We start from the raw sequence: 25,356 nt of genomic DNA on the forward strand, positions 1-25,356 counted from the left end.
GCTTAGACGGACTCATGATTATAAAATGTATTACCCTTGAATTATAAAATGTATATACACGACTTTACAATCAATAAATGAAATCAAACGATTCATCACTACACCCAAAGATAATTAAGAAGACATAGAGTGCTCACTCCATACATCAGTTTTGTTACCAAAACGACTATTATTTTTGTAGTCGGTAATGTCGGTCGGTATCTAGTCAAGTATCGGAACTATCAGTACTGCTGAAAATGATTTACCTACCTCGTTTTGTTTTCAATATATTTTCGTAAAATTTGATTTAGTGATTTATGAAACAATTTTAGCCGATCGTGCCGTTGTTTACGTCTTCTTTTTGAATATATTCGGCATCATGTTGGTCTTCTGTTGGAACATGATGGAGACGCGGCGGCCGACCTCGTGCGCGGCCGCCATGTTGGCGCCGCGCGCCGCCGCCGCCGCCGCCGCCATGTTGGCGCCGCGCGCCGCCGCCGCCGCCGCCATGTTGGCGCCGCGCGTCGGCGCCGGCTCGCGGGGCGCCGCGCCCGGCACCTTGTGCAGGAGGACTTCGATGGACGGCTTGTACTGAGTGAAGCCGGGGGTTTGGACGATCTCCTCCAGTTTTCTGGAAGGATTCAAATGAGGTTATAAGTAGACATCGGCGGCTCGTGGCATTTAGGTAGCAATAGTGATGAGACATCTCACATATTACCTTAACTGTGACATATTTCAACTTTTGAAAATTACATAATTGACAAGAAACGTTTCTGACAGTAATGTTATCGAATAAATTACACTTTAATTTCATGTAACATCTCCGCTACTTCTGACGTCAAGGATTTTTTCTGGATTTTCACAGATATATTAATTATATATCACGAATGTCATATATTAAATGATTGAAAATAATTTTTCTATTTGGTTTCCTTTGATCGACTTGTAACTTACTCGAACTTACTTGTAAAAACTAGTCTGTCAAAAACGTAAGATTGAAGATGTGATAGGATAGATAATTTTTGTAATTTACCAGATTTATTAAGTCACGTACGAGGTCCAACAATGTGAGCGCGGTTTCGAGAATAGACAGATCGTACAGTACCAGCGGCTCCTAGATCTAGACTAGGCGTGTTGCGTCCGAGGCATTGCAGTCGCGTATGCATTTGCCTCGGCCGACAGTTGTCTACACTCTACAGAAATCTGGCTGCCTCACGGGGCAATTTCTTTGCAAAATATATTGTTAAGTGTGGACCCACCTAATGGGATGCAAAGTGTAATATCACATTTTAGAGCTAACTACATACTATCTGGTGTGTGGTGGTATCCGGTCGCAGTAAGGTATAATATGTTGTCCGTGGCAGAAGCGCAGGGTGGTGTTAGACTCAGGGCGATGTATCCCGTCACAATAAAGTCTAAAAACTGTTTTAGTAGTAGTGCGCAGGGATTGCAGTTCCGGCGTTAGTGCGCAGACGTCCTCCGGCGCTATACCCAACTACCAGCATCTGTTTCAACTCTTAGTTTACCGAGGTAGACCTTAACCCGTCGCAATAAGGTCTATAAAATTGTACCTGAGCGCTAGTAGCGTGAGAGAACAGCCCGGCCGGCGTCCGTTTAGGCAAACTGTTAGTGTAATCTGAGGTAGACCTTATCCCGTTGCAATATGGTCTAAAATGAAGTACCTTAGGGCTGGTAGCAGTGCGGGGTGGTGCGCGGCGTGGTGCGCTGCCAGCTGCAGGCCCGGCGTTAGTGCGCACACGCCCTCCGGTGACGTACATAGCCCCGCCAGAGTGCACAGGAGGGACACCGCTGCAAAAACAGTTCACTTATATTAGCGAGCTAACGTACACCAAGTAAGTAGGTAGGCATATCATGCTCAGTAAGCTGCAGAGTTAACTGACCCCCCTGCATAGAAATTTGTTTGCAGAGGGGTCAGTTATCTCTGCAGCTTACTGTACAACGAGCTGCAAAACTGCATGATATAAAGTGAGCATGCAATTATATGGCTGGGTGTATGTACAGCTTAGTGGCCCAAACATTAATAGAGGATTGGCCCAAACATTAATAGAGGATTGGCCCAACAAAGAGGAGTGTGCGACTGTACATACGGGCCATACGGTCATGCTGCAAATCCAAGTTTGCCACGCTTGCGTTGCCGTACCCCATAGTATAGTATATTATACTCCAAAGATCTCGGCAGAGTCGGAAATTCCATTGCAGCATCTCACACCACCTAGTATCTACAACTCTTTCTAACGTATGTAATGTAACTAGTATATCTACCTCTCTCAGACACGACAGCGTTCTCAGCAGTAGGCAGCACCAGCAGCGCCAACGCTTCAGCAGCGCGAGCGACTTCTTTGACAGAAAGTCGTCCAGTTGATATAATGTGTTCCATGGACGGCCAACATTGGGCTTCGCTGGTGTACCCGTGGATAAGGCAGGCGCGGGTTACGCTGCCCCAACATGTGATGGCTGATTCTCGGACCGAACTGAAATTGTCAGTTAGTTATCAATTTGACTGACAAGACGCCGACAACGGTCATTAGGTCAATTGAATTTGAAAAATAATTAATTTAATAAAAGTTGTAAATCCAACAACTCAAAAATGTTGTATGCCACCTGAAGGGTGATGTAATACTAATTACTACAATTTTGCTTTGTTATTATGCCAAATATGTACAGTCAGCTGCAGAGAAAAGGTACCCCACGTCCATACTAATTTACAGAACTTTGTATGCTTTGTACATCATGCATTTTAATTGCATGGCATTAATAGCACCCTCCTACTAAAAAGAGAAATACACTAGTAAATATAACAAACCTCTAATATAATACAAAAATTAGTAAAATTTAAACATAACATTAGGGGCAAAAAGTAAACACTCATTTTGCTGCTTATGCCACTGAAGGCAAGCTCGGGCAGCTTCAGGAGCATGAGCAGGGGGCCTACCGCGAACACCGAAGTTCGCAAATTGCTGACATCTTTCCCTTTTCTCCAATTAAGGTGTGATTAGAGTGACAGAGAAAGATGCCAGAGACGCGTTTATTCGATATGGGGATATCGTATAAACGCGTAATCACAGCAAAGTGTAATCCGGGTACCGTAAAACGGGGTGGCTTTAGGAAAATTTGGGGCTACTTTGATAGTTTTAAAACGGCCATAAAATTACCATTATTCATTATTTACTGAAACTGGACGAGTTGCTAGTTAGATTACTATATATTGATGTACTGTAAAAAACCTTGCATAAAATAATATTTAAAAACTAAAATTTCAAAGTCGCCCTTACATTTGAAAGCCACCCCGTTTTACGGTATTGGAATAATCAGTGTTTACTCGTCGCTACTTACGCGTCGTCATCGTTGAGCAGCGCCATAACGGCGGGAATAAGCTGCCTCTCTATGCTGCCTTCGTCCACGTCACATACACTAAGAAGCTCTGCTAATAAGGTACTGATATACACTCGGCTGCCGGCGCTGCTGTGGACTGTGACTGGAATAAACATGGCCTGGTTATCAACAGCATATAAAACAAAACATGTGTACCGATAATTGCATTGTGTATTTAAAAAAAATGCATTGTGTGTACCTAAACACTGCTTTATGTATATAGGTAATAAGTTATGGACCTACCGACAGTCTCATAATAAATCGCTTACTGAACGGACGTGTGCCTTTCTCTTATGCGCCCTGCACATATACTACATTGGCGATCGACGATTAAACTAAGTAATATAATACGGACTGATTGATGCGTGCAAACATATACGAATAGTGTTTTTTTTTTGCTGTGATAGTGTGCGTAAATATTTAATGGACGTGACAGCGGTTATTTTGTGGTGGTGCATTATCGTGGTACAAAAAAAATGTCGGTTGGGAAGATCAAGGCTTTCGAAGTAGCTTCTGGCAATTGGACTACGTACATCGAACGTTTGGAGATGTATTTTAAAGCAAACGACATTAAAACGGATGTGCAATTACCAACGTTAATAGCAGTCATGGGCGCGGACGCATACGAGCTGTTGAGAAATTTAACTAGCCCTAAGAAGCCCGGGGACTTGAAATACACTGATGTCATTAGGATTATGCAAGATCATGTGGAACCCAAGCCTTCCTTTATGGCCGAGAGGTATCGTTTCCGGCTGCGGCGTCAGGGCGAGGACGAATCCGTGGCACAATACCTCGCGGAGCTCAAGAAATTGTCGAAATATTGTGAGTTCGATACGTCATTAGAGGAAAATCTCCGTGATCAGTTTACGTGTGGATTAAAAAACGATACAATCAAACAACGTCTCTTTACCGAGAAGAATTTAACCTATTCGAAAGCGGTAAGTCTTGCGCTCTCGTTGGAAGCGGCGGAGAGGGACGCAGCGACTGTAGAACGCCCGTGTGCGAGCGAGAGCAACGTTGCCAGATCGGACATGGCGTCTGTAAATTTAGTCACACCGGGACCACGTGGCGGAAATAAAGGCAATAATCCTAATTACAGACAGAGTAACAGTGCCAGCACCAGCAATATGCCGAATAATGACTCCAAATGTGCAGTTTGTGGACGGGAAGGCCACCGTGAAGCGAGTTGCCGCTATAGGAATTTAACGTGCAGCAAGTGTGGGTGCGTGGGGCATCTAAGGCGGATGTGTCCGTCTGGGGACGCAGCTAGCAGCCAGGGGGCTGCCAGGGGGCGCAGCTCGGGCGCCGGCAGACGCGGCGCGGGCGGTCGAGGCTCGCGGCGCGCCTTTCACCACGTCCAAGCGGCACAATATGAGACTCCAGGGGCCGACAAGGACAATTCGTCGGACCCTGAATTTGAAGAAAATCTGAATCATCTCTGCTTGAACGACTACAGCGCGGTAAGCATGTCTATGCACGTAGACAACATAATGTTAGACATGGAAATAGACACGGGCTCCCCAATATCCTGCATTAGTAAGGAAAACTATTATAAATATTTTAGGCATAGGCCAATTAAGCCATTCAATTTGTCATTTACATTTATTGATGGGAGTAAATTTAAACCGTTAGGAGTTATAAGACCAGATGTTGTTTACGAAGGGAAATTAAAAGCTTTAGAACTGTTTGTTGTAGAAGGGGGTACCACATCTTTGTTAGGCCGGCAATGGCTGAGGGAGCTAGGGATTAATATCCCACTATTTAACTGTCAAACAGTGAGTAATGATGAATTGTGTAAATTACTCGACAGGTATAAGGAGCTATTCAGCGGCGGGTTGGGGCGGTTTACGGGCGGCAAGGCGACTCTTCGCGTGAAGGAGGGCGCGGCGCCGGTGTACTGTCGCGCGCGGCCGCTGCCGTACGCGCTGCGCGACCGGGTGGACCACGAGCTGGACGAGATGCTGCGCAGCGGAGTCATCGAGCCCGTCGACACTTCGGAGTGGGCTACGCCCCTCGTGCCGGTACGTAAAGCTGATGGTGGATTAAGGATTTGCGCCGATTACAAAATAACCTTGAACCCGAATTTGCTGATCGATAGGTACCCGCTCCCAAAAATTGATGATTTATTAGTGAGGCTGAACGGGGCTCGCGTTTTCTCGAAAATTGATTTAACTCAAGCATATAATCAGGTAGAACTAGATGATTCGAAGCAATATACGGTTATTAACACGCATAGGGGATTGTTTAAGTACAATAGGTTGGTCTACGGTCTATCATCTAGTCCTGGTATTTTTCAGAGAATCATGTCCAGTTTACTAAAGGATATTCCACAGGTAGAAGTATTTTTAGACGACATTTTAATAAGTACACCAGACGTGGCGTCGCATTTATTGATATTGGACAAAGTTTTACAGAGATTGCATAGCCATGGCATGAAACTCAAAAAAAGTAAATGTTCCTTTTTTACTGAAGAAGTGAAGTACTTAGGTTTTATAATTTCTAAGGACGGTATTAAAGCCGATCCGGCCAAAATTGAGGCAATTGTTAAAATTCCACGACCACAAAACATAACAGAGTTAAAATCATTTTTAGGCGTGGTCAACTTCTATGCTAGATTCGTGGCAAAGCTAAGCACCATATTGTCACCCTTATATGACTTGCTTAGGAAAGGCGTAGCGTGGACATGGGGTAAACAATGTGAAAAGGCATTTAAAACGGTTAAGCAGGTATTAGTTAGTGCCGAAGTATTGATGCATTACGATCAAAACAAACCCCTGATTCTTACGACAGATGCTAGTTCACGCGGGATCTCCGGCGTGTTGACCCAACCCTGTGCCGGCGCCGGCGTCGGCGCGCGGCCGGGCGCGGCGGCGGAGCGGCCGGTCGCCTATGTCTCGCGCTCGCTTAACGACGCGGAGCGTAATTATTCGCAAATTGACAAAGAAGCGTTAGCGATTGTGTTTAGTTTTGAAAAATTGCATCAGTTCCTGTATGGAAGGCGTTTCGTGTTAAGGACTGATCACAAACCCCTTGTTAGCATATTTGGTCCGAAACAGGGTATCCCTGCAATGGTAGCGAGTAGATTGCAGCGGTGGGCGATCAAGCTGTCGGCATATACCTACGACATTGAATACGTACGGACAGACGCGAACGGCGCCGACGGGTTGTCACGCTTGCCGGTGCCAGTTAAAAATGCGACGTCGCTGGATGGCCCACCACCCGAGCAAACTTATTTGCATTTTGTCCAAAATGAAATGTTGTTAGACTACCACGAAATCAAAACACAAACCCAACGAGATCAAATTTTAGGTCGGGTGCTCAGTTATTTACGATCGAGTTGGCCAGCTGAAATAGAAATAGATAATTTACGCCCCTATCATAACAGGAAAGGCGAACTTTATGAGGAATTAGGATGTGTTATGTGGGGCCATCGCGTAGTGATACCACAGAGCTGTCAGGAAAAAGTATTGGCGTTATTGCATGAAAGTCATATGGGGATAGTGAAAACTAAAGCATTTACAAGGAGTTACGTATGGTGGCCCGGCGTTGATGAGGCCGTGGAGGCCATGTGTCGCTCGTGCACGGTGTGCGCGGCCGAGGCCGACGCGCCGCCCCGGCATGGGCCCGCGGCGTGGCCATTCCCGGCGAGAGCTTGGTCCAGGGTGCACGCGGATTTTTTAGGCCCTATAGGCGGGGAAACGTATCTCATTTTGGTGGATGCACGATCAAAATGGTTGGAGGTCTTCCCACGCTGTAGTACCTCGGCCGTTAATACAATTGAGAAACTAAGTGAGGCTTTCGGTCGCTGGGGTCTGCCAAGACAATTGGTATCCGATAACGGACCACCGTTTACTAGTAGGGAGTTTGCGGTATATTTGACAACTAATGGTATAGAACATTTGTTTTCCGCGCCATATCATCCTTCGTCGAATGGAGCCGCCGAAAATGCCGTGCGCACTATCAAAAAAGTAATTAAAAAAGCTGTTAGGCAAAAGCAAAATATAAATATTGCAATCAATACATTTTTATTACATTATCGTAACACCGAACACTGCACAACGGGTGAAAGCCCGGCGGCATTAATGTTAGGTAGGCAAATACGTACCAAATTAGATGCTATTAGACCGGATTGCGAAAAAAAGGTGCGCGATTCCCAAAAGAAACAGATGTCTAGTACTGCAGGTATAAAACGTGTATTTCAGCCGGGTGAACTCGTTTGGGCACGGCAATACCAGGGCAACACCAAATGGACACCGGGGCAGATACTACGGAGAGAAGGGACAACCGACTATACAGTGTTAGATAGCTTAGGCAGGGGGTCCCATAGGCACATCGATCAGCTAAAGCGGCGTTCAAGTGTTTTAGTATGTCCACCAGATCCATCAGCTTTACCCCTACCACAGAGCAGACCATCGCAACAAGGGAATGCGACTAGAGAGGCTGCACCCACTCCAGGTACGCCAGAGCAGGCGAGATCATCGGCCACAACGCCAGACACCCCGGCACACAAGGTCATTCCACCCGGAAGCGCGCGCCACAGTACACCGCCATCACCTAACGCTGGCCTCAGTACTAATCCCCAAACATCGCCCTTGCCGCCACCTGAACCGCCTCAACCCCGCCATATTAGGGAGTGCCGGATTTTTAATCCACCGAAATACAAATTATAGTTATTAACTTACCATTGGTACACCTTATCTCGTTGCAATAAGATTCATAAAAGTTTTATTTGTTGTGTGGAAAAGAAATACCCGTATAAGTAGAAGTAAATAAGTGTTTATTTAGGTTAGCGTGCGGGTATCCTGTAACTAAGAACCATATAATAAAATTTTCTTGTAAAACAAATTATTTTCCTACATGTAATTAGATAAATATAATCTGTGTAAGTAATACTACTATTTAGTCAATATCAATACCATAATTAGTTTAAAATGTACTTAAGCACTTATTAGGAAACAAATCAAAATGTAAATACATTGCTATCAATTATTGATCAATAGGAAGGTCAGTGACCCTCTTTCGAAAGTAAACAACTTTATATTAAATGTTATACTTACCTATGTACGTTCCTATACCTACACACAGCTCATCAGCTGATCAACGTTCCTATTATTATTATATTATGACCTTGTTTAGTTACCGACATATTGCAAATAACAACTATATATAGGTACCTTTCTATGTCGTTTTAAGAAGAGAGTAAGAAATAGGTAATAGTTATTTGTTAAAATGTATACTATATAGTATAATAAATATATATGTTTAATCATAAGATTTTGGTTGGCCGACTGAGATTTAAAGTTTTTCTTTTTGTATTAAAAAATATTTAATGTGTAGTTTTAAGAAGAGAGTAATGATATGTATATAGGTAATAAGTTATGGACCTACCGACAGTCTCATAATAAATCGCTTACTGAACGGACGTGTGCCTTTCTCTTATGCGCCCTGCACATATACTACAGCTTTGACCCTGGGTGAACTCAATGAGATTCGTGTACCTAAACCCTGTTACTGTTTTTTGTCCCAAATAGATAAAATAAACTATTCGAAGAAAAGTCTATGAAAAAGATGGGAGTAGACATCACAAATTCAATTTACCCAGTATACCCACCACATATGCCAATTATTGTCAATAATCCGCAACACGCAACATTCAATACGGTCCGCGCACACATCCGAAGAAGATCCCTTGGCTTTAACTTATGGATCAATGGTCCCCAAGTTGGTGATAAGTTAAATTAAAACCATCTTCAGGAAACATGTGCTAAAATAATGATAATCGTCAACTAGTTTGAAAGAGTAAATGTTTTCGTTTATACATGCCTGTACCTAAGTATAAGTATAAGCATTTTTATTGCAAGTAGGTATTTACATTCTCTAAGGTGTTGTAAGTAAGAGTCCAGCAGGAGCGGTCTGTGCTTCGCCGACCACTTCAAGGGGATGGAGAACATCTTTACGGGAAGCCCACGGATACTGCCATACACAATCCACCTGAAATAGTTACTTGTGCAACAAGAGAAGAAAATTTGGTTTTTCTTGCCAGTGTTCATTTTGAGTCCCGAGAAAGCGAAAGATTCTAAGTTAGAATCTTGAGCGTAGCGAGGGACTCAAAAACACGAGATGTAAAATAACTTTGCTGTCGTGTTGCACACATAATTTTTCACCTCAGTAGTGAGAACATATTAAAGGTTAAAATGTATTTCGAATTACACAGAATAATACAGAGAAACAAAAAAAAAGAAAGAAAAAGAAATTGTACTAAATTTATGAAGTGGCAGTTCATGGCCTTCACTAAATTAAAAAGCTACTTTGTTTCAGGGAGTGACGAAAGTAGCCTTGTTCGAGCTGCTGAGGTGAAAAATTATTTATATGTTTATTAAACTACTTAAGTAGCCTGTGAAGGAATTTGTAACTTCATATATGTATTTAGGATTTTTTTGTGCTAGACCGAATAATATTATTTCAGCTATTATTTGTAAATATACATTCTCAAAATGGCCGTAGCTACTGCTAAAGCATTCTTTCTGGTTTGATATGCCTCCTTAGAGTGTCATCAGCAAGCAAGTATGGGCATATCCTTATACGTGGGTTCACTATCGCATCGGCACTACAGAGCTTATTACACTATCCTAATTTAGCGACTAACAAGAGGGACGACGCTATACGTGAGAAACGATAGGATGTATCTATTATCGCATCTCACGTATAGCGGCGTCCCTCTTGTTAGTCACTAAATTTAGCAGTGTAATAAGCCCTTACTGCACGGATTTTAAAATGGCATTTGCTTTTTTTTGTTAGGATAACTTTTTCACTTTCAAAAACGGAGGTTTCATACGACAAAAAAATATGTACTTTTTAATTTTGCATACGTTTTACTTGTTACTTACAATGAGTATATAGTAGATATAATCAATGAAGTATTATTCGATCAATAACTTACTTCTGTAGGAACTCCGCCTGTTGCCTAAGGTCCCCTTGCGCCGGCAACACGGCCACCAGGTACACACCCACAACCACAGTATACTCCACATTCACACTATGAAGCTTCTCCATTTTCTGCTCCAACCCCACTATTATTTCCATAAATATAGGCGTGAGTATGCTAAGTGCGAACTGAGCGCCGAAATTGTCTACGTAACTGCTGAACAGCGATATTAGGAGCTCGTATATTGTGGGGTGGTTCAGCGCTTTACCGTTCGCTGCTATTTCTAAAATTTGTTTAACTCTGAAAATAAAAATGTTATAATAATATTTTATGAGTAAGTCTAGGTAGGTAATGAAAGCCGAAGCTAAATAGGGGCTATAAAAGACAAATATCAAACTTGTAGCCTCGGTAATCCAATCTATCTCATAAATTATGTGTCATTCGTTGTCAGTCCGACAATTAACAGAAGAAAACTTAAATAAAAAGGAACAAAACTATTTTATACTATATCAAATTTCTTGAAACAAACGTACAGAACGCACTTATGCGACCGAATGAGATAGATTTACGACTGTTAACCAGTACCTGTAACCAATTAAAACATTACTCATCTGTGAAATTACTTTAATATTTTTTTTTGCTATTTCACGGATTAGCAAAGTAATATTTTTGTTTTATTTAATATAGATTTCCGCAACCAATTGTGTGAATGCAGTGTTGCCTACTTCTGCTTCGTAGCGCACTTAGTTTAATTTTACTCTTTATTGTTGGACTGCAGTCCAAAATCGAAAATAGATATTGTCTAAAACTAACTTACATATCAATAAACCAATTCAACTCCGCCCATCTCACATCCTCCTTCAACAATAAACTATTCATCGCGACCAACAATCCTTTGGCGTCCACATTCTCCGTGAAATAGCACTGCAGGTCCATAAAGCTATCCTGCTCACTCTCTAATAACACATCTTGTAACATAACACTCGTATCACAGATAGGGGTAACTTCTCTAACCATTTGTACATTCACTACGTAGGCCAGCTTCGATAATACTAATACTCTCATTACTTCTAAATATAATATAACACTCTTTGATTCGTTTTCTTTGCTTGCTTTTATCAAATTCGATAATATTCGTGTGCATAATTCCGTTGAGAATTTGCCTGAAAAATAAATTAAATACAATAGAGACATTTTGAATTTGATTAAAGTAGAAAAACAAAATGTTAATGTAGTTTTTTCACTTTCATATATATAAAACTTACTATAAAAAGTAAATTCAGGTGATATCAGATTGGGAAAAATAAATTATACAATTTAAATAATATAAATTTTGTGTAATAGGATAAATTCCTCTCAAGCCAAATCTGCTATTTTTCAATGAGCTAAGGTGTGGTAATATAAACATGTTGGCATTTTTCCTGAATTTTTGTCATTTTGATTTAAAAATTGTCATTATTATTTTGCCTGTAATATCGCTTATCTATGCTTATAACTTATATTACCTGAAATTAAGGCGCTCCTCGCCAACAGGGGAACAAATATTCTAACAGCATCTTTGATATTCTTATCCACCGGGTCCTTCAAAAAACTAAACATGAGATTCTCCAACTGTCCATACTTATGCTCGGCCACAGGACATATTAAACACGCAGACTTTAGCCCAATACTTCGTATTTCTGGTTCACTAGATTCGCACATTAATGTGACTAGGCTGAGTAGTAAAGATGTGCATAACTCTATGGGTACGTATGGGGCTATGGCTACGCATATTTGGCTGGCTAGGATACGACGCTCGGTGGACCGTGAGGCGAGGAGTTCGGCGACGGATGATAGGACCTCGCCCGCGCCGCCCCATTTCACTATTACACATGAGGCTGAAAATAAAAAAAAACATATTAGCATGCGGGCAACTTTGGTAAACGTGAGATGTCGTTAGCCCAAGCTTTGTCTAATTACTATCGAACGGGCTACGTACGGGGCCGGGCCGGAGTGCATCTTTTACATACCACAGGGAGTTGAACCGGTTGTGCAGAAGTTATTTTTTTTTTATCTGGTTTTTATTCAGGCTTTGGACACTCTGTGAACATGTCAGCCTCATGGGTGCTTACATAGTTCCCTACTCAAGGGAGAGGTCAATAAAGTGGTAAACACTGATTGCTTTGTCTGATATAGGCTCTGCCAACCAACAATTGATCTGTCCATTATGCATGGAGCCCAGACTACCAAAAATTCTTTTTCTCAAGTCCGAATTCCGGATGCATTCCAACAACACATGAGACAAGTCATCAGTCTTCTGACAGTTTACACACAGTGGTGACGATTTAACACCCATCATGCACAGAAACTTGTTTGTAGGGATGTGTCCGGACCGGGCTCGGAAAGCTGAGACTAACACTTTTCTAGCGAGGTTGGCAGAATCGAACCAGGGTATCCACAAGGGTCTAGCTTGGATTGTTCTGTACCAGATTCCTACACCCCTTGATAAAGCTTGTTCTCCAAAATGGTATTCCCATTTTTGTAAACAATATTTAATATTTAAATAACATTACAAAGCTTGCCAGCACAACTACGACAGCTGAATACAGGCTTATTCAGCTATCGTGGTACCTAAGCCATTGGCTCCATTCGGACCGTACTTCCGGATGTCGTCAGATTAATTGAAGTTTATTCAGATTTAGCGAATATATTTACCTTCACAAATTGCACGTGTATCCGCCGGCTCGGGTTTCTTCACTAGCGTGAGCAGAGTCTGCAGCGTGCGCGCCCGCCTCGCGTCTCCTGGCGGGAGGAGCGCCGCGCAGCTCGCCAGCAGAGCCGCCGCCTCGCAACGGCGAGCCACAAGCGTGTGAGGTAGCACCTGACAGAAAAAAGGTGGTTGTCACATGTTCAATTTTATAATACCTATATCAATCAGATTAATTGATTGAAAATAGGCAATCGAACGATAAAGTGAAAAAAAAAAACATCAATATTTAAGATTTGTTATCTTCCAAAATGAATTCAAAATATATTTCATATTTCATTTATTGCACAGTCATGATACATAAAATAAGGTGTTACAAATAAAGTAAGTAAATTCATGACACCCTGTTAGGGCACAACAAAAATGTTTAACTTACTATCTAATACCTATTAAAACATTTCATTATAATATATCTACCGTAATTTGTGTAAAGAAATAAAATAAGATAATAATTATAGTAATCATCAAATAATAACATTGTAAAAGTGATAAAAGATTAAAAAAAAAATTTATAACATTCCATACATTCAGATTTTGGCAATTGTAAAAAAAAAATATACATATATATTTTTATTTTATTTTTCTTTATTGGGGAAAAAAACAGACATAGGAAGATAATATAAAACGACGAGAATGGTTTTTACATTAATAGGTGCAACCTACATCCTGAGACAATTCCCACTAAGATTTATAAATCAAGAGTGTATAAGTGGCATTGTCATCGGATTGAGGTACTTATAACATGTGTGGTAGGTATACTAGATAGGTACTAAACTAATAATGATACACTGACGATTATAGTAGTAATTACAGTGCTGACAAGAAGAGACATATATATATATCTAGAGATCCCTTCAACTTCAACGAAAAATTAATTGTACTGCGTACTTAAAGGCATTTATTTCACGAATAGTTCTCGTCAACATGTGGCGTCACATAGTACCGTCATGTCAGTATGGAATGGTGTAAGGGAGGAGTTTTACGTGCTCTAATTTGAATACACGCGATAAAGCGAAGTTTTGTTTTGATGTATGACTTGCACAATTCTAACTGTCATCGTCATCAACAGTGATGAGAATTCACAGTTCACACCTGTCTCTGTGCTGGTTTCATGGACAAAACTGTACGAATTTAATCTCAATTCCTTAATGAACTTAAGTATGCAGAGGTTGCAACCTTAGAACGAACATGTTATGATATTACGTGCACACAACGTTGCATATGCATATTATCTCGTGACCTAACACGTATTCTGCTTTTGTTTATTTTACAACGATTATATGCAATCAACAACACGCATTGTTGCCTTGGCTTCACGTTCCCGAATAATGAGAATATAATCACTTAATTTAACCCTAAACAAGAATGAATCAAGAATGTAATACAGTTTATTCCTAATATTTTAGGTGTTATTCAGCTGAAATTTTGAGCAGCTTTATTCGTTTTGGCATTCCTTTGCCTAAGCTAGTAACATAACTGGGATACAGGGATAGCCCTAAAATAACTTCGTAACTGAAATTATCTAGGTTTTTCCCTTCCCAAGGCGATTTCGCATCGTCTTATTTTTTCAGTTCATTGATATAGATAAGCTTCGCTTCGCCGCTTTGCCGCATCGCTTCGCTTCACTTTCGCGTTTCGTTCACCTACGTAGTACGCTGCGTAAGGGATTAGGTCGATTTGTGTGAGACTAAGAATGTCCCATTATAGTTTATTTTTAGGGTTCCTATAACTAAGACTCCGCTGTCCGTCTGTCTGTATGTCACCAGGCTGTATCTTATGAACAGTTGAAATTTTCACAGATGATGTATTTCTGTTGCCGCTATAACAACAAATACTAAAAAGTACGGAACCCTCGGTGTGCGAGTCCGACTCGCACTTGGCCGGTTTTTTTTTTAAATTCATTTATTTAAAGCTTATGAATACATACCTTAGGCATTGTATCAGCGACCAACGTAAGCAGTTCTGAAAGCGTGACCGGTTTGTCGCTGTTCACCAGCTCGGCCAATAACTCGTTCGTTAAAGGCTCGTTCAAGCTCAGAGTCTCGCTGCACCAGTTTATTAAGGACAGCTTTAGGGTGTTTGGTAGACCGCTGAAAAAATAAATAAAACATAATGTAATTGCAAAAGCGAGAACAAGTTGGTGACAAATTTTTATTAATGGTATCAACCGATCAGGTTTGTTTTTGGGATCAAATGTCTATATGGGACCCATTGCATTAAAGCAATACAAAAGTCAGAAATGCTATTCACCCGCGAAACGCTCCTAACAAAACGATAAGTGAACGTGACGTCAGGGTCACTGAGAGCCCATCTTGAAGTATAGACAAAACAAGTAAATTGCTTTTTGTCTTTTTTTTGGAATTTAAGGAATCGAATGGTACCCTTACTTTTTTCCTTTTAAGTTAAAAAAAAAACTTATCATTTCCATATATTATTTTAATATCCACATTATTGTGATAAATTGCTCATTTGCTATCTATTTTACTAGATTTTGTTATAAAATTCAACATGTGTCATCATACCTATTACAATAAAAAAATATTTGGCTAGTAAGTAAATAAATACCACACACGTACTGTCGCAAAAATAATGCCTAAAACCTAAATCGAGATGGATTTTTCTTGTTATAATTTCAGTTATATCTATTTATCTAATCAGCAGAAAAAGATGGCATTCATCTCAGTTACAATTTATTTGTGCCAATATTCAAGTAGGTATCAGCTGGTTCAAGAATACCTAAAGTAGGTATTTTCTTGTCTAAACTTGAATAAGTATTCACGATACAAATACGTTAGACAAAGCAAGGACTGGACGCTTAATGCGACCTAGATTGAAAATTCATGCTGAGTATGTTGTCTAGTGTCGTGACGCCGGGGTGCGTTGTCGGCACTGACTTGTCGATCCACATCTCCTTGCAGTCGTAGCGCACGCGGCTCCAGTCGGCCGCGTCCTTCATGCTTAACGTGTCGTCGAGTGTCGTGACGCCGGGGTGCGTTATCGGCACTAACCTGTCGATCCAAATCTCCTTGCAGTGATAGTCGTAGTGCACGCGGGTCCACTCGGCCGCGTCGTTCATGCTGAGCGTGTCGTCAAGTGTCGTGACGCCGGGTTGCGTTATCGGCACAAACCTGTCGATCCACATCTCCTTGCAGTCATAGTCGTAGTGCACGCGGGTCCACTCGGCCGCGTCGTTCATGCTGAGCGTGTCGTCGAGTGTCGTGACGCCGGGGTGCGTTATCGGCACTAACCTGTCGATCCACATCTCCTTGCAGTCATAGTCGTAGTGCACGCGGGTCCACTCGGCCGCGTCATTCATGCTGAGCGTGTCGTCGAGTGTCGTGACGCCGGGGTGCGTTATCGGCACTAACCTGTCGATCCACATCTCCTTGCAGTCATAGTCGTAGTGCACGCGGGTCCACTCGGCTGCGTCGTTTATGCTGAGCGTGTCGTCGAGTGTCGTGACGCCGGGGTGCGTTATCGGCACTAACCTGTCGATCCACATCTCCTTGCAGTCATAGTCGTAGTGCACGCGGGTCCACTCGGCCGCGTCGTTCATGCTGAGCGTGTCGTCGAGTGTCGTGACGCCGGGGTGCGTTATCGGCACTAACCTGTCGATCCACATCTCCTTGCAGTCATAGTCGTAGTGCACGCGGGTCCACTCGGCTGCGTCGTTTATGCTGAGCGTGTCGTCGAGTGTCGTGACGCCGGGGTGCGTTATCGGCACTAACCTGTCGATCCACATCTCCTTGCAGTCATAGTCGTAGTGCACGCGGGTCCACTCGGCCGCGTAGTTCATGCTGAGCGTGTCGTCGAGTGTCGTGACGCTCCCGTGCGTTGGGGAGCCCCGGCTTGTGACGTCACCGAGTAGCGCTGGCTCGAATGAGCTGGTGTTTGACCCTTCTTTTTTTACACTGTTAAAAAAAACTAGACGGTAACAATAGGTAAAAAACTGTTTGTTAGCTATACTGATCCTATCACATAGTAATTTGAACCTAAAATAAACATCTGATAACTAATTCAATGCTAAGCTACGCTCCTAGCGCTACTTCGTAGCCAATAGCTTGGTTTTCCCGGTGTAAAGCGAAAATGCTTTGTAACACGTAACGACAATGTGTCGTTAATTCGTAATCAGCGCTGGTTGGGTTAAGGTTAAGCCTTTACATTTAATTATCCATTTGTCAAGGTGTAGCAGGATATATTTGGATAGATCGGCATCGCCAAAAACTTTTATTTACTTGTCTAATTTGCGAATCTCTTAAACAAATTATCCATTCCACAATCCATTCATATGAATGTACTAGCTTTTGCCCGCGACATCGTCTGCATGAACTTAGTAACCGCAGCTAGATCATGCAATTTGAGCATATGCTTAACTGCGTATGTACACAAATTATCAGGCACTTCATTAATTATTTCAATTCCATGATGATTTTCAGGATAAAAACTATCCTATGTCCTTCTCTGGGACTCAAACTATCTCTATGCCAAATTTCAACTAAATCGGTTCAGCGGTTTAATCGTGAAGAGGTAAGCACACAGGCAGACAGACTCGCATTTATAATATTAGTATGGAAGTATGGATAAAAGTACTCACATTGCACTATTCTTCTCACTGTCAATCATTTCAAACTGGTCCGGAGTAGCACTGTGGGTAGACTGCCCACTGCCATAATGGTTCTCCGTTGCCGTGCAGGGCAAAGGCCTACTTTCAATTGTTTCAATAACCTGGGTCATCTTCTCTTCTGGTATGTGGAGTTCTAGACCTTTGCTCTCAGAGCCCGGGCTGGTTAAGGAGTTTAGACTAACTATGGCGGCATCATATAATTTCTGAAAGTTTAATTTTTCTGTTTCTAGTAGTATGATTTTCTGTTTAAGGAGTTCTATTTCTTCTGCTTGAATAAGTATCTGTAAATTATTTATTTGTAAAGGTTATAGACAACTGTGCAATGAAGTTAATATAGCCCTTTAAAATGGCATATGGATTTAAGTGCGAGAGGCTTTCTAGTGTTCATATAAGAAAGATGCTCGTTATTAACTTTTTATGTAAATGTAGACAGTACCAATGTAGATTCTAGTTTAATAATTGCAACTTGTCCTTTATTGCAATGGTCTTACCTGTAGCCTTAGCACGAGTGTGCCGCGACATTCCCTCGCGCGCCAGATAAAACCCGTCTTTATAATAAATATAATTAGAAAAGAACGGATAGTCTATCTCGCGCGCGAGATACTGTCGGCGCACTCTTGCTAAGGCCGCTTCGTGGTTCAAATGCTTAATTATAGATTTCTACTAAATAGGCCTTGTCTATAACTATAACAAAAACGAAACTCACCTCATGATTCCAATCAGTATCAGTCTGAAACGACGTCTGACAACTAACACACACATTGTCATCACAGTCAGTCTGGCATTCCATATCCGAACATTGCCAGCTCGTTTCTGTACATGCATCTGTCTTTGGGACATTTATGGTAGAATTTCCCCAGAAAAGGGACATTAGACCTGAGGGTCGCGGCATATTTAGACCTACGTCATCCCAATCTTCGAAATCCTGAAAGTCACAAGTTATATGAATAAAATATTAGCTAGTCAGAATATCTATTCCATATTATAGATCTTAAAAGAACGTTAAAAAAAAATACTACTTGAGCGTTACTCACTGTTGTTCACTCGTTCCTCCTATTATTTCCCATTATTTATTCTACAAAATGTTGTAACTTATTGGCTGAATGACAGTGACGACACATGTTTTTTAATTAATTCTTTTAAGATCTTTATGGAATTTCTAACACTTTACAAAACAATGTCCCTCACCGCGTTTGTCTGTGTGTATGCATGTTCGCGATAAACTCAAAAACTACTGAACGGATTTTCATGCAGTTTTCACGTATCAATAGAGTGATTATTGAAGAAGGTTTAGGTATATAAATTGTTGTTATGTGCAACCCGTGCAAAGCCGGGGCGGGTATGTTGTAGTTTGAGTATTTTGCATGACTTACTTCTTGATAGACCTTATCATATTGTAATAAGGTTTACAATAATGGTGCAGAATGAAATAATATTGATTATCTATGTTTTTATATTCTTGATACCAAAATGACAGTACAATAGGCAAATTTACTAACCAATCATCCTGCTTTTGGATCGACTTTGTACTAAAATTGCAGACAAAATATTTAGCAAGTATAATATCTGGCTGGGATATAAAATACTCTTCTGATAAGCACCATATGTTATGCACGAAACATAAAACCTATAAAGAAGTATAAACCTGAGGTATGTTTTCAAATGTAATATCTAAACTAAATATGCATGAACAATTCATAATAGTGAGTCAACATTGGATAAACTCTAACAAGGCTAACTGGCAGGTGATAATGAGGAAATTATATTCCAATTTATATTTTACTGCATAGGTGTATAAGGTTTAGTTTGATTTACTTGAACTTTAAATCACAATAGTCAATTAACGCACACATGCTATAATTATAAAAATAACATCTGCTTTTCAATACAACACAAAGGAAATAGTTATTTGTTTTACAAGGGGGCAGTTGTTGTTCACTTGTTGTTTAACCGCAAGCAAGCGAAAGATTCCAAAATTAAACCACAAGCGTAGCGAGTGGTTCGAAAAATGGAATCTTGAGCGTTGCGAAAGTTTCAAGGCAAAAGGGTTAAAAAACTGACTGACTGAAGTTGACTATTGTGATTTAAAGTTCAAGTAAATCAAACTAAACCTTATACACCTATGCAGTAAAATATAAATTGGAATATAATTTCCTCATTATCACCTGCCAGTTAGCCTTGTTAGAGTTTATCCAATGTTGACTCAGAAAAGGGCTATCCGAATTATAGTTAGAATACCACAGTGGGAATCGTGCAGGGAGCATTTTAAAAAACTTAAAATTTTGACTGTGCCTTGCCTGTATATTTTAGTTCTCCTATCAGGTCTAGTAAAAAAATTGGAGGAAACTGAAAGCGATCACGACAGAGCTTTGAGACTTGCAACGAGAAGAAAAGACCTTAAAAATAGTTTAGTGCCTAAATTCAAAATTGTACAACATTCAGCAAGCTACCAGGCAGTTCACCTTTTTAATAAACTACCGATAGAGTATAAACAGATCTCTGACTGTAAGGTATTTAAGCGCAAATTAAAGGCTTTTCTTGTAGAAAAATGTTACTACTCTATCAATGAATTTGTAAATGACATATTTTAATTTGTATCGCAATAGTAACCTTTTTTATTAAGATTAATAATTATGTTGTTTTTATTGACTATTTTATGCATTGTAAATGACATACCTATAATATCAATTGATGACATTATTATTATTATTGTATTCGTAGAAGTCATTAATTTAGTATTAGAATTTTTTTTTTTTGTTGTTTTTACTGTGAATTTACTATTTTTAATGTGATTATTTCAAGTGTTTAATGTATGTAATCATTTTATATGCATGAATTAATATTCGACACAATGTATATTGTTAAGAATTAAATAAATAAAAATAAATAAAAAAACATCAAATTTTTCACCATACGAACACAAGGAAAACGCAAACTGTAAAATATCAAACAAAATCAAAGCAAATCGATACAAAATGAATGTTATTAACTTATTAAATATTTATCATTCAAAATCATAATTTAAAAGTCAATTCTACCAGCAAACATAAGAAAACAACTCAAAATTTGTATTGATACCATTGAGGAAGACATAAACCCAAGGGATTACGTAGAAAAGGAACCTGACATACTTCTGAGTGAGGTCGAATCAGCTATTCAGATGCTGAAGCTCAATGCTTGCGGTAGCGAGGGCGTAACTGAACAGATGCTAAAAAGTGTAGGAGTCGAAGGGCAGAAAATTATGCACAAGATCTGCGAGAAGGCCTAGAGAACAGGCCTATGGCCCGAGGACTGGACCGAATCCACAGTAGTACCCCTGCACAAGAAAGGTTCTACGCACAAATGTGGAAATTACTGCACCATATTGCACATATCACATGCCAGCAAAGACATTCGGTCATCTGAGCAGGACAGGGCCAGATAGCATAGAAAAGCTCATAATTACTGGCCGCATGGCAATGAAGCGTAGGGATGGACGTATGGCCATGCGGTGGGCGGACAGAATAACGTCAGACAATATTTGAATTTCGCGCCTTTTTCTACTGACAAAGTTATTTGACAGACTATATATTGTAATACAAAGATAGCAATGCTTTACTACTAGTTCTTACTATTTATTTTTCATTTAAGTTACCTTCATAAGTTCATTTAAAAAGCTTATTTCCAATATATTTTTTCTTCCCCACCCATTCTCACATTTCAGTTACAGTATTTCGTCAATGGCCACAATCTTAACCAAATCTCTTAATTGCAAACACCTTACTCTCATTGCAACTGTCAACTCACCTGATCAGGATTTTCGTCAGAAAATGTGATAGAGGTGAGCTTGTAGTCCTGGAGCAGCAGGTACTCATTAATGAGGAAGTTGAGGGCTCTGCGCTCATGGGGTTTCAGGGAACGCTTGTTGAATGGGTCCTTTGAGTTTTTGTCTAGCCCTGATTCACCATCTACAAATGAATTACAAAAAAGTTTAATTTGTCTTTGGTACAGTAGTAAACAATTTATTGGTTAAGATTTCTGATAATTTAGATCAGGGGCCAACATTTTGACACATTTCAACATTTTCCGTTTTGCCAGCTGGTGTGTATACAATTTGACTGTTTTCATAGGTCAGTTTGAACCCTTAATTAGGGTTCCGTACCCAAAGGGTAAAAACGGGACCCTAATACTAAGACTTCGCTGTCCATCTGTCTGTCACCAGGCTGTATCTCATGAACCGTGATGAGGTGAGATGATGTATTTCTGTTACCGCTACAACAACAGTAACTAAAAAGTACGGAACCCTCGGTGGGCGAGTGACTCGCACTTGTCAGGTTTTTATATTGCTGGTTTATTTTACCCAAAGCTAGCTTGCACATTGGTCATACTATATTTAGTTTGTTATGTTTATCATAAATTAAAGTTCACTTGACTAACTTACCAGCAAATTGAGTTAGATTAGCTCTTAATGCATGGATGGTTTCCTTTGCTTTCCTCAATTCAAATTCCAAGACAGCCACATCACCCCCACTGCCACCGCGGTCCCCACCACCATCCTCGGAGTACCGCGCGGTGTCGAGGGAATCCAATGTCGCCTGGCTGGGCGAACGATCTAAGTAAAAGTAGCGCGTTTTAAAGTTCTAGTCTTTGTTAAGTGTTGCTAATCTGAGACTTTTTTAGTCATAGTATTCTGATTAACAAAAAATGTTGGCTTTGTTACACTAGTGCTCTAAAAGCTATTTTTACTCACGCATAGAAACAAACTCTGAGGCTCTAGAAACATGTTGTTCGAAGTTTCCTGGATTAGAAAAGAATTCCCTTAATTGCGGCAATTCTTTACCGCTTTCCACGAGCTCCGTATGCAGTTCCAGAGCCGTTAAAAAATAGTGATCTTTCAGCAATTTTGTGGCAATATCTTCGTAGGTCAGGTGAGGAGCGGCAGTGAACGAACTTTCTTCCAGATCCTTATATGGATTCATGATTTATTATTTCACCTAAAAATCACTACCTAGAGAAAATTTTGCAAAACTGTCTGATGTACCATGGTAATTCATCTCATTTCGTACTTATTAAGTTAATAAACAAAACCTATTCATGAACTTTAAAAAATAAATAAGAATAAGAACAACTAAAGCATTTTTCTCGAAAGTGACAGATCAGATGTTTTTTTTTTCGTCGATCTGGACAGGCTAAAGCTCTAAGCCATACTTACTGCTTTGTCATAAGTAGGACTGACAAAGAGTAGTATAATGTATAGAAGAGATTACACACAAACTAAAAATGTCAAGAATGTATGAAACGACATTAATCGTCACTTTCTGGCGCTGTACTTCCCAAAATAAGGGCCAGCAGCGTTCGGAGTGTGCCGAGTGTGTGGCTCGAACGGATCGCAGCAAGTTTGGAGTAATATTGTCTATGGCTATGATACTGATGACATTTTTATTAGATTTGACCTCAGAATAATGACTAAAGCAAAGAAGCCGGGCAAAAATAAAAGCTTGGTAAAAGATATCGTATTCACAACACGTTATTACTTTTTGTCTATGAGTGAGTGAGACAACAATCCGCAAGTTCTTTCGTTTTTTTCAGTATTGTCATAAGATAAACTGAGGGAAATGTCAAATGGTCCTATGTGGTTCTATAATATAATCCAGCCAAATAAAATATATGTTCGTTATTTCACAGGTAGGTGTCAACTGTAACAACTTGACATAGTCGTATTATTTTAGTTGAAATATTTCGGGATGTTTCAGCGGTCATCTTGGTTTATTTTAATTATATTTTTGCTATTCCTGAAAGATTGTTGGAAAACGTGCTGAGTTTTTATTTGTAATGGTTTGAAGTTCCCTTTGTGATAATGTCTTGTGTGATCAAGGGCTGTAAATCGCATACAGGAAGAAAAGAAAATACGCACGAACCGATAACCTTTAATCGGTGAGTTTTGTTCAATTTTGAAGAAATTTATTTATTGGACCTGACCCTAAACATAGAAATCGATATGTTGTTTATGTAATTATTACTTGCATTCAAGTCTATATAGATTTTTGCATATATTTTCGAACTTTTCTGCTAAGTATGAAAGGTTATATTTTTGGCATAGTGATGTATCGACCTCAGATCAATAACCTATCGACATTTACAGCTTTCTTATAGTTTGGCCCAGGACTGTCTCATTTTAATTGATGAGTACAGTCAAGGGCATAAATATATATACATTCCCAAAGTCTCAAAAATATGTGTACGCTCAGACAATAAAATCGTGTTCACATATTTTTAAGCCATTTGTCTGGATCGATATTTTTGCCTTCGACTGTACCTATAGTTTTCTTTGTTCTTACTTACTGACAGATTGTGTTTGCCAGACTATAGTTTAATACTAAAACCCGGTCAAGTGCGGGTCGGACGCGCGCACCAAGGGGACCGTACTTTTTAGTATTTGTTGTTATAGCGGCAACAGAAACACATCATCTGTGAAAATTTCAACTGTCTGTTCATGAGATACAGCCTGGTGACAGACAGAAGGACAGCGAAGTATTAGTAATAGGGTCCCGTTTTTACCCTTTGGGTACGGAACCCTAATAAAAAAGACATTAATGATCATTGATGAATGTTCCTTTTATTAATATTGTTGGTCACAAAACTCAACTTTTTATTTCAGATTTCCAAAGGACGAGGAATAGGGGATATTACTGCAATGTTCTGCCACCAGAGTGCAGCACTAGCTTTTTTAGTGCACCGTAACAGGTTTTTGACAAGTTTTCAGGGGACCTACCGGAAAACTCGAATCCGAAATTTCGTTATTTATTAATTTCGTTCTAGCTGCCTCTTTATCGCTCGAATACGCAAGAGTGACAGAGATGTTAGATAACGAAAGTTTGATTTTCTTGTTTCGCGATAGACCCTCAGATTGTGATAGTGGCGCCACCTACGCCGAGTTTCGCGTAATATTCCCTATTATTAAATTAAAAAAAATATTACACGAACGTTTTTTTTTATTATTTCCTATTTGGTACAGTCAGCTGCAGAGAAAAGGTACCCCACGTCCATACTAATTTACAGAACTTTGTATGTCTTTTCTATGCCTTTTCTCTGCAGCTGACTGTACATGACTAGAAACTATACTTAGTCTTTTAGCATTAGAAAAAACGGTAAACCATTTCCACGTGTCTTTTTATTGACAAGTTTTTTTATAAATATAACAATATTTTACCTATGAAAGCAAAAGTATGTAAATGATCGTATATTATATTTGTTGTGACTTATTTTCAAAGTGTTTTTCGATAAAACGACACGTTAAGATCGCTCGCCTTCTTTCTAATGATAAAAAAACGAGAGGTATAGTTAGACGGTTCTGAGTGGTAGACTGCAAATGAGATAAAAGCTATATTAGGTACATGGTACATGCATTAATCCTCATATCAGGCGGCTCTTTGATTCCAAGGATTGCATAATTTTTATACTTTTTAATGATTTTTAGAATATGAAAATTATAAAAAGTGTAAAAGTTATGCAATTCTTGTATTCCACGCATTTCATTTCAACGAGCCGCCTGCTACAAATTTCTTGAAATTGCCGCGTTTTTTCAGGTTCAACTTTCATTAGCCAGACTATTATCAATTTGCCAATTTCGTGATTATTATTTTACACGGCACATAAACTTATGCATAATTTATCGATATAAAAAGTCGACACAGTTACATCCCTAGCAAA

At 40.0% G+C, this 25,356-nt stretch overlaps 1 protein-coding gene across 1 annotated transcript; it reads right to left on the bottom strand.

The window, feature by feature from the left end:
- Nucleotides 1-205: 205 nt before the first annotated feature.
- On the bottom strand, nucleotides 206-22,803 carry LOC134745207 (RAB11-binding protein RELCH homolog). Its single transcript, XM_063679204.1, has 17 exons — nucleotides 22,397-22,803; nucleotides 22,088-22,258; nucleotides 21,454-21,614; nucleotides 18,374-18,592; nucleotides 17,638-17,948; nucleotides 16,772-16,954; nucleotides 14,971-15,133; nucleotides 12,992-13,157; nucleotides 11,803-12,174; nucleotides 11,115-11,460; nucleotides 10,313-10,597; nucleotides 9,245-9,363; nucleotides 3,334-3,475; nucleotides 2,263-2,471; nucleotides 1,662-1,788; nucleotides 501-610; nucleotides 206-437 (listed from the first exon to the last, which is right to left on the bottom strand). The coding sequence occupies exons 1-17, from the start codon at nucleotides 22,623-22,625 to the stop codon at nucleotides 328-330; spliced, it is 3,423 nt and encodes a 1,140-aa protein (XP_063535274.1). The 5' UTR covers nucleotides 22,626-22,803; the 3' UTR covers nucleotides 206-327.
- Between the last annotated feature and the right edge of the window lie 2,553 nt (nucleotides 22,804-25,356).

Source organism: Cydia strobilella, chromosome 11 (assembly GCF_947568885.1).
Source record: "Cydia strobilella chromosome 11, ilCydStro3.1, whole genome shotgun sequence".
Lineage (NCBI taxonomy): Eukaryota > Metazoa > Arthropoda > Insecta > Lepidoptera > Tortricidae > Cydia > Cydia strobilella.